Source organism: Acanthopagrus latus, chromosome 12 (genome assembly GCF_904848185.1).
Source record: "Acanthopagrus latus isolate v.2019 chromosome 12, fAcaLat1.1, whole genome shotgun sequence".
Classification (NCBI taxonomy): domain Eukaryota; kingdom Metazoa; phylum Chordata; class Actinopteri; order Spariformes; family Sparidae; genus Acanthopagrus; species Acanthopagrus latus.
This window is the reverse complement of record NC_051050.1, coordinates 18452912-18466085: the sequence shown is the minus strand read 5'-3', so window position 1 is coordinate 18466085 and position 13174 is coordinate 18452912. Positions and strand designations below refer to the sequence as shown.

Below are 13174 nucleotides of genomic sequence, written 5' to 3'. Positions count from 1 at the left end.
GCAAAGTGATAACACATTTGTCGAACTCAAGAATCAGACTTTACAAATAAAAAATAAATCTGTCTTTGAATAGACAATGAATGCAGGTCTGTCAAATGAGCAAAACAAAGCTGCTCCAGTGACCCTGAAGCCCAGTGACACACAAACACACAGGGTGAGCACGAGTCTTAACGTGGTCTGTACTGTACCTTTGCGGTCTGTTTCTGTAGCGTGGACTAATAGAATATCTCCTGATCCAGCACGAACGTCTGGGCCGTCATCATTCTGGGGAAAAATAAGGACAGTGAGCGAGATGCGAAGAATTAAGAGGAAATTAATGCCAGACAGAAAGATGGAGAGAGATGGATGAGATCGGAGGCGAGAGAGAGGACAAGAGTGGTCAGAGTTGGAGTGATGCAGTCTAGCCCAAAACGTAGCTTGCACCTTCCCTTCATCTGCCTGTTTTTTCTTTCCTCTCTGAAAGGCCCCCACCTCTCCCTGTCCTGCACCAGCTCCTCTGATGACGAAGAAAAAGTCAGACTTGTGTGTGATAAAAGCCCCACCACTGCAATATGTCTTCTGTAACAGCTCTAAACGTCATTACAGACTGTGAATCTTCCTGCCGCCTAGATCTGATCCCTCCCTATCTGCTTTTGTAAATCATTGCTGTCACGTTGCCCCTAACCTTGCAGAGAGGCGAGCAGCATTTTCACACATTTGTCTATCAGACTGCACCACACAGGACAAAGGAGGAGGAGGAGGCGTGGGAGGAGGGCGGTTTCTCAATTTCAGCCGTGCAGTTCTGCCGACTTAACTCCAGAGGGCAGCAGCAGCTATCTGTGGTGGATCTCGGGATCTGATTTCACATCTGAGTGACTCACAGTGACCTTTAGCCTGCACCGCACTAACAGGATAAAATGTGCTTTGTATGCTGGAGCTGCACAGTTCTGTCACAGCAGATTCCTAAAAACAGGGCATGGTATCAGTGACGGACGCTGTTGACTTACTTCTTGTTTTAGTGTTATTCTGCTCATAATCTCCTTGTGGTCTATGAGGGAGAGCTCGTCCACGTCTTCCTCGTCGCTCCCAGCCGACTCCGTCGACTTCTGCCTCCTGAAGCAAACACACAAATGTCATCACGACAGAAACACTCAACACTTTCTAAGACTGTGTGACCGTAGCTGTGTCCCCGAGCTCAATAGATTTGATGTTTTCTTCGGAGGGGATGAGTAAATAATGACAGCACATTCTTTTTTGGGTGAATTCATCCTTTAACTTTTCAATGTCACATCTACAAGTGACGTTCTGAGCTTGTGTTCTTTGTCATATTAAGTTCTACAAACAGAGATGCCACATCTATAAACACACATGCTCTGGCCATATAATGTACAAATACAGTAAACAATTTATTTATGATAGTGTGATCTTTACGACCCGTACCTCTCCTTGTCCAAAGCCTCTTTGCTGTTGGTGGATGGCATCTGAGGGGTGGGGTCTTGAAGTACATCGTCAGCCGTGATCGTTTCCTAATCAATGCGGGGAAAAGCAATAATCAACATCTGTACTGGAGGTTACATGGAACATCATTGGTGAGTGGTTCCATGCAGTGACAGAAGGCTGGCTACTGATGAGATCGGATTGAACCAACAGTGCATGCTCCACTTCTGGTTGAGGAGAGGATGGATGCTTTGTACAAATGTCTGCATCTATATGTACAAAGGATGTAATCCCTGGACTGAGATCAGGGTTGAAGGTGATGGTAAAATGTAGCTTTTCCTAAGCAACCCAAAAACAGAAAGACACCAGAGGGTAGAACTCACACACGCTGAAACTGCACCAAATGTAAAACTATGAACGCAATCTCACACACATCCACATCGCTCTCACTTACAGTTACACACACCACAGCCCAAACATGCCTGAAATACACCCACAAACGCACGCGCTGGGCTCAAGGGAGTACAAACACAAACACACACACATGTACGCTGTCGCACATGCACGGGAGCACATAAGCTGTTATGGGGGAATGTTATTGGAAAATTGAAAACCGGTGAACCATTGAGAATCCCTTTTAGAGCAGCCCCATGTCAGGTGTTAGATTGGAACAAGGTTAAATGCTCGTTACAGCTGAAGCGCAGCCAGAGAGACAGCAATCACCTCGCCAGGCAGTCAGAGCAGCATACAACATGGACATCTTTCTCCACAGACACCAACCACAGCACATGAGTCCCTTTGCAGGCAAACCCGTGAACCTGAAGTCATGCTCAGTCAGGTTTGGCTGCATTCACATTCCATTTCTGCGCCTTCAGTTCGGGAGATGAATCAATAAGAGCTACTCGATGCAACGGACGAGTTTTGCCAGTCAAACGGCCTCGAATCCCTCGCCGCAATTTCAAATTGATCCATATCCTGAAGTGGTGGGACGCTGCAAATGGAATCGACCTTTCACCCGTGGCGGTCAGCTACTTACTCTGAGGGAGAGAGGCAGCTCCCCATTGGCCTGGCTGGATGAGTACAAGTTGACGTACTCCCCCTCCCCGCCCTCGTCATTCGCGCTCTCGCTCTACGGGAAGAGAGGAGGGACACAAACCCAGGCGTAAGGGAGCGGAGAGAGGGCCAAAGAGCTATCAAGTGTTGATATGTGGGCTAGCCGAGGTTTGGTGTTTGTGCAGTGAGCGGCGTGTTTTCCAGCTCACGACCACCAGGTGGCACTGGAGCGCGCCGTTTGTAAAGGTAACAGTATTTGCTGGCAAAAAGAACATGCAGTGCAACATGCTCTACTGGGATTCTTTAAGACCAATAATCAGACAGCAGACAATTTGTGGGCAGTGGTAATTACAACAAGATGCCACTAAGTGAATGAGTCACTATATTAACATCTGAACAACAATAATGAACACCAAAATGTTGTCATCTGCCTGAGGCGTCCAGTGTCACATTTTATTTTCTGTCATAGAGATTATTCCTGCTTCTGACATCTATCCTGTGTAAGCTCACCGCTGAGGTGTGGAGAGAGTCAGTGAGAGAAGACTCAGAAGGAAGACAGACAGCCACAGAGCCCACTGAGCCAGCCAGGGAACCGTTGGGCCCGCCCCCGCTGCCATCCAGAATGGTGGCATTGGTCAAGGCAACCTGGTCCAAGCTCTGCGGATTGGTGGAAAGAAACGAAAGCAGGAAAGAGAGAGAAAAAAAAGAATAGAAATAAAAAAAAGACAGGACCGAAAGGATCAGAGAGGCGACGAAAGAGCAGATAGGAAAAAGAAGCTGAACAATAGGAAGGGTTGAAAAAAAGTGTTCACCTCATTCTCCAAACCTCTGTTAAGCCTTGACTATGAGAGTGATGTGCCTGAACATGAAATGCACTGCACATACACACACACACACACACACACACAAACTCCCAGTAAATTCAAAACTGGAACCTGTGGCGAAAAAAAAAAAACATCCCCAGTGTGATAACATGGAGGATGACAAGACAGAAATATTCAACAAGGATAGATAAGCTAGAGTCAACTCCGAAGGATGTATGTGTTGTGGGACAAGGTGCCTCAACAATGTGTGTGTGTGTGTGTGTGTGTGTGTGTGTGTGTGTGTGTGTGTGTGTGTGGCCACTGGAGGAGATGCCTGTCTGCAGGGGAGTTAGTGCTAACCTGTTTTGACACGTTGCACATATCAGCCCCGTTTCAGCATACCAGCATAGAGAGGCTCATACACAGATCACAGATCAACACTGCACACACGCGGGCCGATGCACACTCACACACAAATCCACGCACGTGTTCATGCACAGACATGCAGGATCAGCTGAAAGCAAAGGACCAAGGGTCGGCCCTTTTTCTTGGCAGCGGTTTTAAAAAAGTGCTGATAAAATTGGGACATCAGCAACACATACAGGGAGGGGGAGACACTTCTACTTTAAAATCAACTCCTGAATATTTCTTTCGCTTTCCATTCCACATATGCAAAGCAGCTTTCCTGGCATTCCTTCCCCTCAAAAAAAAAACAAAAAAAAACATCATGCCCCAATGAGTTGAGGAATGCAAACATTCCACAGAAAACAGACAAATGGGAAGTGTGGAGGTGTGTGTGCATTTCAGGTTGAAGGTGGGTGTGTGTGTGTGTGGGGGGGGGGGTTCGCAGCATGGCGGAGGGTGAATGGGAGGGCTAGACAGATGGGAGAAAGTCGAGAGTGCAGGGACAAGAGACCGACACTGGAGGATGAAGCAGAGAGAAGAGGAGAGGAAGGAAGAGGAGCAGAAACAGGAGGAATGTGTTTTCCATCAGGTCCATCTGGTGCTGCATTCCACTGCAGATATCCTGAGGGAGATCCACACTGGGTGCCTCGCACACCATGGGGTCACCATGGGTCAACCCCTCCCAACATACTGACAAACCACTGTAACAAACTGTCCGAGCCCTAGTGCACCCTAGTGAGTGCAATATAACATTTATTAACCACAAGCTAATTGATTAACAAGAACGTGTTGATGGCTGAAATGCTCCAGTTAGACTAACAAAGAGCCATTTTGTTATTTATGATCACAAACAAATCACAGTCTCTTGTGAGCTCTCCCAATGCAACACTGAGGCAAACTGAAAACAGGCAAAAAGCGGGCCTATCACGATAATTACATTTTTGTCAGATGATATTTAGTCAAAGACATAATGGTGATAGAAGATAGTATAAGATAGTAATTCCACTAATTTAATTATAATACAGTTGCATAAACATTCCCAAATAGAGTGTTTAAACACCGGAGATGAGATGTGAGAAATATATCACAGGAGACATATTTTGCTTTGTCAGTGTTATATAGGTTCCTGTGCATGTAGAGTTCTTCAAAGTTAAAAAGCCTAACAGGAGCTCCTCTCGCCCACAGAAAAAAACTGCTCCTAAAGTGCCTCCTCAATTGTCCCGCCTTTAATTCCGTGACATTACTGCATCACCGTGTCACGCATTTGCTTAATTTATGCCTATAAACATGATAGAAGTGAAGCTAACTGGAAACTAAAAACAGAATTGAGCTGAGGGAGACATGGTGAGCGGTGCTGACTCAGGCCTGTGTGACATGACCAATCAGGGCAGACTAGGTATTGGGGAGGCTGGCCTTTAAGAGACAGGAGCTAAAACAGAGGCTCTCAGAGGGGAAATACATTATGGCAACAAGCATTAAAATTGTGTAAACCTATTCTAGTAATAATCAAAAATAAAACTAAGAGGCTGAAATTTTTTATAAATAAAAATATATAAGAAGGGCTCGAGGGTGTGACTATTTTAGCCGCACACACACCCAAAAATCTGCTGCGTCTGATATTCTCAGCAAGTCAAGATTAAAAAAAATGATTTAATGCACATACATATATAAGATATGTATGATAAGTTATTTAGGACACGTCAATACCGTAACTATAGTGACAGGCTCAGTAAACGGCTCTGATAATTACCCGTGTGGAGGGCTGATAAAGTGAGATGCACAAACACACAAACTAGGCTGCATAGAACCACAACACACTCAGCACACTTTAATGTATCTAAAAAAAAAAAAAAAAGTAAAACAACACACGACAAATCAACAACTTCACACTGCCAAAATAAATGCACACATGGACGGGTGGATGAGCAAAATCAAGGACCACACAGCAACCAAATGACCGACCCCTGAGGGACGGCCCCGTCAGAGGGGCAGGGGCAGAAAAACAGACTGTATCACATATGGAGCACACAGAGGTCAAGCCGCCCCGGGACCAGTCCAGGACCACACAGCACCCACACCGGCGTGAAGAAATGGAGGTGGAGGGATGGCGGTTTAAGCATGGGGGGTTAGGGAGGGGGGGACTCACCGTGGGTGTGGTCAAGGACGCTTGACCAATCAGGTAGGAGTTAGAAACGGACATGCTGAGGCCCAGCCCAGAGCCCGCCTCCTCCATGGCCGCGACAGACGGCTGGAGGTGGCAGGAGAGAGAAGAAGAAGAGGAAGAAGAGGGGGAGGAAGAGTGGGAGGCCTGAAACAAAGAGGAAGAAAGAAAGGTAGAAAAGATAGAAAAGAAAGTGAGTGAGAGTAAGTGGGGGTTATGAGAAGGCAAAGAAAGTAAACAGGGTGTTAGGGGAGAAAAGAGAAGAAAGAAAGGGGACAGTTGATTAAACTAGTAAGCAAGAGTGAATTGGAGCAGATTAATCAAAGTTCAGCAGCAGAGTGAAGTCAAAGTGGTAAAAGTGGGAGATCAGTTGTTTTAGCTTTACTGAAGTCTTCCTAGAAAGCACTAATTATTAGAAGGTCATGAGATCAACACAGGTTACACATATTTATTTCTACAGTGACGCTCCAGTCAACTCTTTGAACGTCACGCTTTACAGAAACCAGGCCAACTACAACACGTTCTAAACCGGGCCAATATTATATCCGCTCTGTTTTTTTTTCACCCAATTCCTTATCCACGCAGCAGCCGAAATGACTTTATTTTTTTTTTTTGCAAAGCCGTGTAAAGTCGCCAAAGCGTGTAAGCCTGGAACACGGGTTTATGGAGGAGGCAAACAGGCTTATTCCACTGGGCCACGAGCTCATCAAGTCCAAAACATGAGGCCAGATTAGGCCTCGCAGCGGGAGCGGAGATGAGTGTGGCTCGACAGTACGCTCAGACAAAAGAATGATAAAAATAAAAGCTGGGCACACGGCTCCAAATACACAGTTGTGGTGGCAGAGAGAGGCCAGCGGACAAAGGGAAAGAAGAAAGGCTCTCTGAGGTGGCCCGGGTAGGCTGCCACTCAGCCAACAAAGTCTATTTTCTTTACAAGGCTGTGACACTGTACATCCGGCTTACCCTGGAGAGGAGTGTCATCAGTTTACTGTCCACAGATGTACTGTCCTCTTCACATCAAAGCTTTAGGCCAACCACAGATCAATTTGTCACCTCAAATATGTATGGCAGGCATTAGTGAGGGGAAAAACAGGCAAGTGTGTCTCATGTGAGATGATTTGGCAAAAGAACAGACCATCTAGCAGAGCATCAAATGTTTTGCTGGCTTTGCTGCTCTACGCTGGTGATTATTAAAGGGAAATTCCAGCGCATTTCAACCTGCTGCATTTTCCCTAAATGTGGCCACTGTGACTAGGTAAACCAACATGGTTATTCCAGGAGGCTGCTTTCTATAGCCCCTTTTTTACAGTCTATGCAAGGAACAAATGTTGCACCCCTTGTGCACGTCTTCAAAAGGTAAGCGGGCATGATAGGATCGAAGTCTGATGTTTTGATGACATGTTATTATGTGCAACCCACATCCTGGGGATTTAAAAAACTTCGGTTAGCAGCTAACTCACAGGAGAACAGCAGCTGAAAATGTCAGGATCAACCACCATATAAAAGTAAAAGATTACATGTTATTGTTACTGTTTTAAAAGTCCTAACCAATGCTTATATTGTACGTCATTAAATGCGGACACTTTTGCTAAACAAGTGACGTCCGTTTTGCTTCATTTGCTTCCAGAATGCCGGCATTGTCTCCTAAAACCAAACACTAATCAAGGCTAAAACACCTTTTGCTAGAATTTACTATTAGTTGAACACTCAAAAAACTAATCTGGTTTCATCAGGACTGTATGAGTATGGCTTGAACCGATTTGCTTCAAACTAACCAAAGAACCATTTGACTGTCTTCAGATTCTAATTCAAATGCTGTGCACCAAACTATGATTGGTTTATCTAAGTAGTGACATCACATTTTTCTAACTGAGCCCCTCCTACTCCAAACCAGTGAGAAGAACATTAAGACGAGAAATGCACAGATATCCAACTGAAAATAACAACAACCAAAACAGCTGTAACTTTGGCAGCCAATATTGTCAGGCCTCATAATGTATCTACACACACGTCAGTAAGAGGAAGAGTTTTTTCGGGTCTTTCTAAGTTTAAAACTCACACAGCTCATCACAGTGAGCCCTCCCCTGCTACGACCTGTCCAATTTTGTCTCTTCCTCTCTTTCCCCTATGATGCTGTCAGACTCTTGTCTCAATTAACCCAGACACCGACCCAGATTAAGATAAGTGGACTGGATCTGATGTGGGGCTGATAAAGGCTGGTCTTATCTCCAACTAACAACCAAACACCTCTGTGCACGCACAGACGTCTGCTTTGGCTACAAAAACGGCGAGTGTGGGAGACAGGGAGATTTAGGCGGAGGGACTGAAGAGGTGAGAGAGATAACAAAGTTGGAGGAGGCTGGAGAGAAAATTGATGAGGATTACCACGGAAATGTACTTAGCCCCAGAATGCAATCTGCATTCTTTCCCACGTCGGGACGTGTACCGAGCTCTACTGCAGAGGGTCGTTTATATTGTTCAAATGCGCTGCTCATTACAACACTCTCTATCACATGATTCTAACTATCTGAAGGCTACACAGCTTCAAATCCTTGGTCATAATTTGAGGAAGACGAAGTGAACAATTCCAGGAATTTAAATTACAGCTTTGCTCACTCAGTCCAAATTAGCTAATCAAACCATTTCTTGCAAGAGACATTTACTTTTAACCGTGGCAGTTTAGAGAAGATGCTCTTCATCAAAGTACCAAACTGCACATGCAGAAGTCTCTTACCAGTTGCCTTTGTTTTGGGGGCAGCGCTGGAGGCTGCACTGGCTCATGCACTGAATCAGTGCTGCTGAAGGAGTCGTTGAAGCCGTAGACCTCCTGGAAGCGCTTGTTGCGCTGCTCGTAGATGCTCTCGCTCTGCGGCATCTGGTAGAAGACGGAGGGCTGCGGCTCAGAGTAGTCTTCCACAAACTGCATGTACTGGAGGACTGGAGGAGGGAAACGGATTAGATCATAAAGATTATATTGTTTGATTTTGGTTAAGGTTAGGTTAGCTTAGCTAGCAAAGGAAGCAATATATTGACTTTTTATCTCTATCAAAAACTGGTAGAGTACGTACCTCCAGTAAGGCCCAGTCCATTCAATCAGGCCTAATCTAATATCAAATAAAACCTATATAAATCCGCTAGACCTGGAATGTTTTTAGTATCTACACCAAACTGTACTTTTAGTCAATATCCACATATTAGTCCCAAGATGACCCTGATTGACATCATCATTTATTTGTTCAGGACTGAGAAAACACCCTCAGAGCCACAGAACATGCAACTACAACTAATATTCACCAGTAAACCATGATCATAAGATGTGATGTGTAAAGTCGGAATTCAGTTGTGAAATCTTACTTGCATGTAGTCATGCATTGTAATACGTGCCTGCACTCACAGGAAGCAGTGACTGTATGGAATGACATAATACAGTAGCTTGACAGGAAGTGATGTAGCAGGTGTGTCGGGAAATGACCAAACGTTGCCCTCTGTGCCCTTGGAGCCGGACCCATTGTAGCACATCCTGGTATTCACTTCCTGCCTCTATTCACAGCTTAATATTTCCTTGACATAAGCTATGTTTCAATGAACTAATCACAAAGTGCAGCCAGTGTCCCACTGTCTCATCCTAAATCAACCTCATCCCTTCCTTTATTCTTCCCTACATTAGATTCTTTGTCCCTTTCCTTGCCTCATTTAAAAGGATTTCTTCCTTGCTTTCATCACTCCTTAATTATGTCCCCCATCCCTTTCTTTTGCCTCACTTACTGTGTCTGCTTTTCTTTTCTGGCAGTGGGGGTGGGCTGGCGGGGACATCTGCATTCTCGCTGGCGATGTACTGGGCGACGAACACGCCCCCATTTGTCTGGGGCATGGGTGAAATGGGCGTGAAAAGGGGAAATGGCGGTGTAGGGTGCCGCTCCTCTTCTGACAAGTTGTCATATTGGGAGGGGTAGCGTTCGTACAGCACCCTGGATCCTGCGTCAGGGAAGGGCGGCGTCTGTGTGCTGCGCCGCTTCTTCTGGGGCAGGGCAGGAGGTGCGCTGATGCGGGACTGTAAGGGATTGGTTTGATTGGGCTGCGGGGTCCAGTATTCAGGCTGCTGCTGGGGCGGTGGAGCGCTGAAGCGAGGATGTGAGGGATGCTGTCCGGGGACTGGGGAGGAGGACTCGCTGTGAGACTCGGGCAGGGGGCTCAGGCACCCTCCCACTGGTATCGGGGGTAGGTTATCCCCAACTGACAAGTCCTGGTGGAGGAAGTCATAATCCGGGTCGTAATTCTCTGTGTTGTCTGAAAAGGTAAAGAAAAGGTACAAATGACACTTTGAATCATCATACGTTCAGACTGAATCAAAAACTCTAGTGGAACTTAAGCAACTTGATGAGATGAACAGCTTTAATGACACACAATAGCAAATGTTTGTTAGGTTCCAATAACTGGTTTCACTGCCCCTAAATGCCAAGATTTGCTCAGCTCTGGCCTTAATCAATCTTTATCTAATCCTTTATGTCCCCTACCTGTTCAATAGCAAAGACAAGTGCAGAAAACATTTAGGTAACATAAGTAACACTCAAATCTATAACCAACCTGGAATACCACCTTTAAAATGACACCAGCAGTTGACTTGATTAGCTGAGTTTACCAACTCTAATCCCATTATGGTTACAGTATACGGAAACTTTTGGGTGCAGTCCAGTTAATGTGATCTTTCCACGCCTGTGTCTCGGTGTGTGGTTTGTGAGTGAACAGAAACATCACTCCATAACGCCACTCTATGACCGCAAATGGACCATGTGTTTCTGTAGTTCAGCCAGAACAGCACAGAATGATTCCTCTTGAGAGAAATGACCATTTGATCGTGTCAAATGCAGGAGAGTCTCTTAATTGATACCTTTAAATATTTTAAACTTAAATGGTTATGCATCTGGATCTTTAGTACTACTAATCAACATTTTATATTCCATGCTGCTTAACACCATGTTTAATGTGAGCATTAAATGGACTACAAGTAAATGATGTAGCCAACAAACGCTGATAACAGATCTATGCTGAATCTTTGAAATTGGTCTTTCATAACTTTATTTGATAAAAAAAATTATGAAAGCCTTGTCTTATCAAATTCTAAAGGATCTGAATTAAATAAGAGGGTGTGATGCTATAGAACCCCAACCATCTGTTTGTCTGTGGTCTTACCAAGCGTCTCACAGCTGGTGTTACGGGAACACTGACCGCTATCCTGCTCCATGGAAGAGAGCTGCTCATCAGACTTGCTGAGTTTCCCCATGCTGCTGCACGGAGACAGTCGTGGAGAGTCACCGCCATAGGACTGGCTCCCCCCAGAGAAACGCCTCTGAAGGAACTCTTGCTCATAGTCCTGCTGCTGCACAGACAAAGAAAGAAACTCAGAATTGTTTTTCTTGATTACTAATTCATTTCCCATACATGAAGTTGATATGTTGTCAAACTGGCGCCGAAGTCACCCCATAATGGACCATCTCCCCTCACCTGTCTGTGGACACTGCAGGGCAGACTGGAGCCACGGCTCATTGGGGCGACCACTGCGACCCGTGTAGGCGAAGGGGCTGACTGACGCTTCTTCGGCGGAAGGGCAGGTGGAGGGCTATTGACAGATAAACAGAAATAGCACAGTGAAATAACAGCAATGTCTGATGTTTCTACTGTCTGCCAGAGGCAAAGACAATACAGACAATCGTGCAAGCACGCAAACACAGCTGTCTCTGACATGTATGCACACACACAAACTCATGTATGAATACATGAACACACACATTATCATCCCACCTGTTGGGTAGTGAGATGAAAGTGAGGGTGTTTCACGTTATTCTCTCTCTCAGCTATGACATGATGCTGTCCTGCTTGTCAATCCTAAATTTTCAGTGAGTTAATACCAAGTCAAAATGGGGACGGAGAGCGGAAACAAAAGGCACCATGATATGGAGGCCAGCGAAAAAGACACTGCATAGGTCAGTCACACACTCTCATGCACTGGACCGTCTTCTGATTGGATGATGAATTCTTGAAGGGATGCCCAGGATGACACAAACTTTGGGATAATGCAACCATGCAGGTCGAAAACACTCTCATCCAATCCAGAAGCTTTATGGGAGTCTAGGGTGGGATGTTACAATGAGGACAGATGATCCTATGGGCTAACATACTTCTCCTTCTGAGAGGGTCTCCTTTGGCCAGCATCAGCACTCAACTGTGCTCTGTTCCCAGAATCCAAAGGGAAACCAAAGATGAAACAAATTGAGAGAGACAGCAGAAAGAGTGAGGCAGGAAGAGACAGAGCAACAAACAAACCAAAGTGCACTATATTTAAACATAAAGTGTGAAAGTTGGAGGACTGTAAAGAATTTGGAATTTGGAGCATTAGGAGCGACAGTTCTGCAGCTGGATCGCATTGGAAAGGACTCTAAAACTACAAAGGCTTCACACCAAAATGTTTTTGATTTTCAAACTCAAAATGGTCCAGATCACTGAAAATAAAAAGACAGAAATCCCCCGTACATACCTACATCCTAAAAGCCCTTTTTATTCCTCATTTCATATTTGTGAAACATGTTTCAAAAATGTTTAAAGATAAGGTAACCTGGAATGCAGAATGGTCACTTCTGCTTTTATGATTACAATGTAAACGGCCACAATGTTTCTGTGGTCCTTTTTCCTCTTTGGATGGAGACAAAACAAAAGAAAAAGAAAAACTCTGAACCAGAACTGTGCGATACGACGATGCATATCATGTGACGACAGAGAAACGTCCATCATTTAGTGGTGTGCTCTGTTGTTTTGTTGTGTTACAAATCCCACTCTTTATGGCGGTGTTTGTCATCATTTGGATGACACTTTGTGTTGTTACACATGGCACGCAGATGCAGACAGAATATCTGAATGACGCAAACACAAACAAACATGGAGGACAGTGAATGCAACACAGAATGGGGTAATTCCCATCAGGGGAAGTACTCCGAGCAGCCGAGACAAAATGAAGACTTCTGTCATATGGATGTTATTATTATGAATATGAAAAGTTTGACACAGAGCAAAAACCCTGAGTGGTCCACGTAAAGTCTCAAACACCTTTAACATATTTTACCACCTATGCAAGAATCATGTCAACCTGTACCTTTTTATATTATATATCATTGATACATGCTTAATTCAATCTGAGTAAATTTCTACGCATGTCATTAATTAAAAATTGTTCATTAATTGTCTTGACAGAAAATGTGCTATATTGTGATACCTTGATATGAAATATCCTAGATTGGGATATGAGAATTTGGTCCTATTGCACAGCCCCAACTTAAAATGAGGA

The 13174-nt window shown here is 44.8% G+C and overlaps 1 protein-coding gene across 9 annotated transcripts in view; it reads right to left on the bottom strand.

Moving 5' to 3' along the window:
• rapgef1b (Rap guanine nucleotide exchange factor (GEF) 1b) overlaps window positions 1–13174 on the bottom strand; it is a 45460-nt gene that overhangs the window by 5320 nt on the left and 26966 nt on the right. For 2 of the 9 annotated variants that reach the window (XM_037116861.1, XM_037116863.1), the window contains exons 7-17: window positions 12015–12065; window positions 11341–11455; window positions 11029–11215; window positions 9604–10125; window positions 8573–8775; window positions 5824–5985; window positions 2980–3126; window positions 2453–2545; window positions 1420–1505; window positions 987–1092; window positions 189–264 (exon numbers count right to left, since the gene is read on the bottom strand). In XM_037116861.1, coding sequence (XP_036972756.1) covers window positions 189–264; window positions 987–1092; window positions 1420–1505; window positions 2453–2545; window positions 2980–3126; window positions 5824–5985; window positions 8573–8775; window positions 9604–10125; window positions 11029–11215; window positions 11341–11455; window positions 12015–12065 — 1748 coding nt within the window. The remainder of the gene's footprint in view (window positions 1–188; window positions 265–986; window positions 1093–1419; window positions 1506–2452; window positions 2546–2979; window positions 3127–5823; window positions 5986–8572; window positions 8776–9603; window positions 10126–11028; window positions 11216–11340; window positions 11456–12014; window positions 12066–13174) is intronic. The other 7 variants (XM_037116864.1, XM_037116866.1, XM_037116862.1 and 4 more) reach the window with 6 other exon arrangements.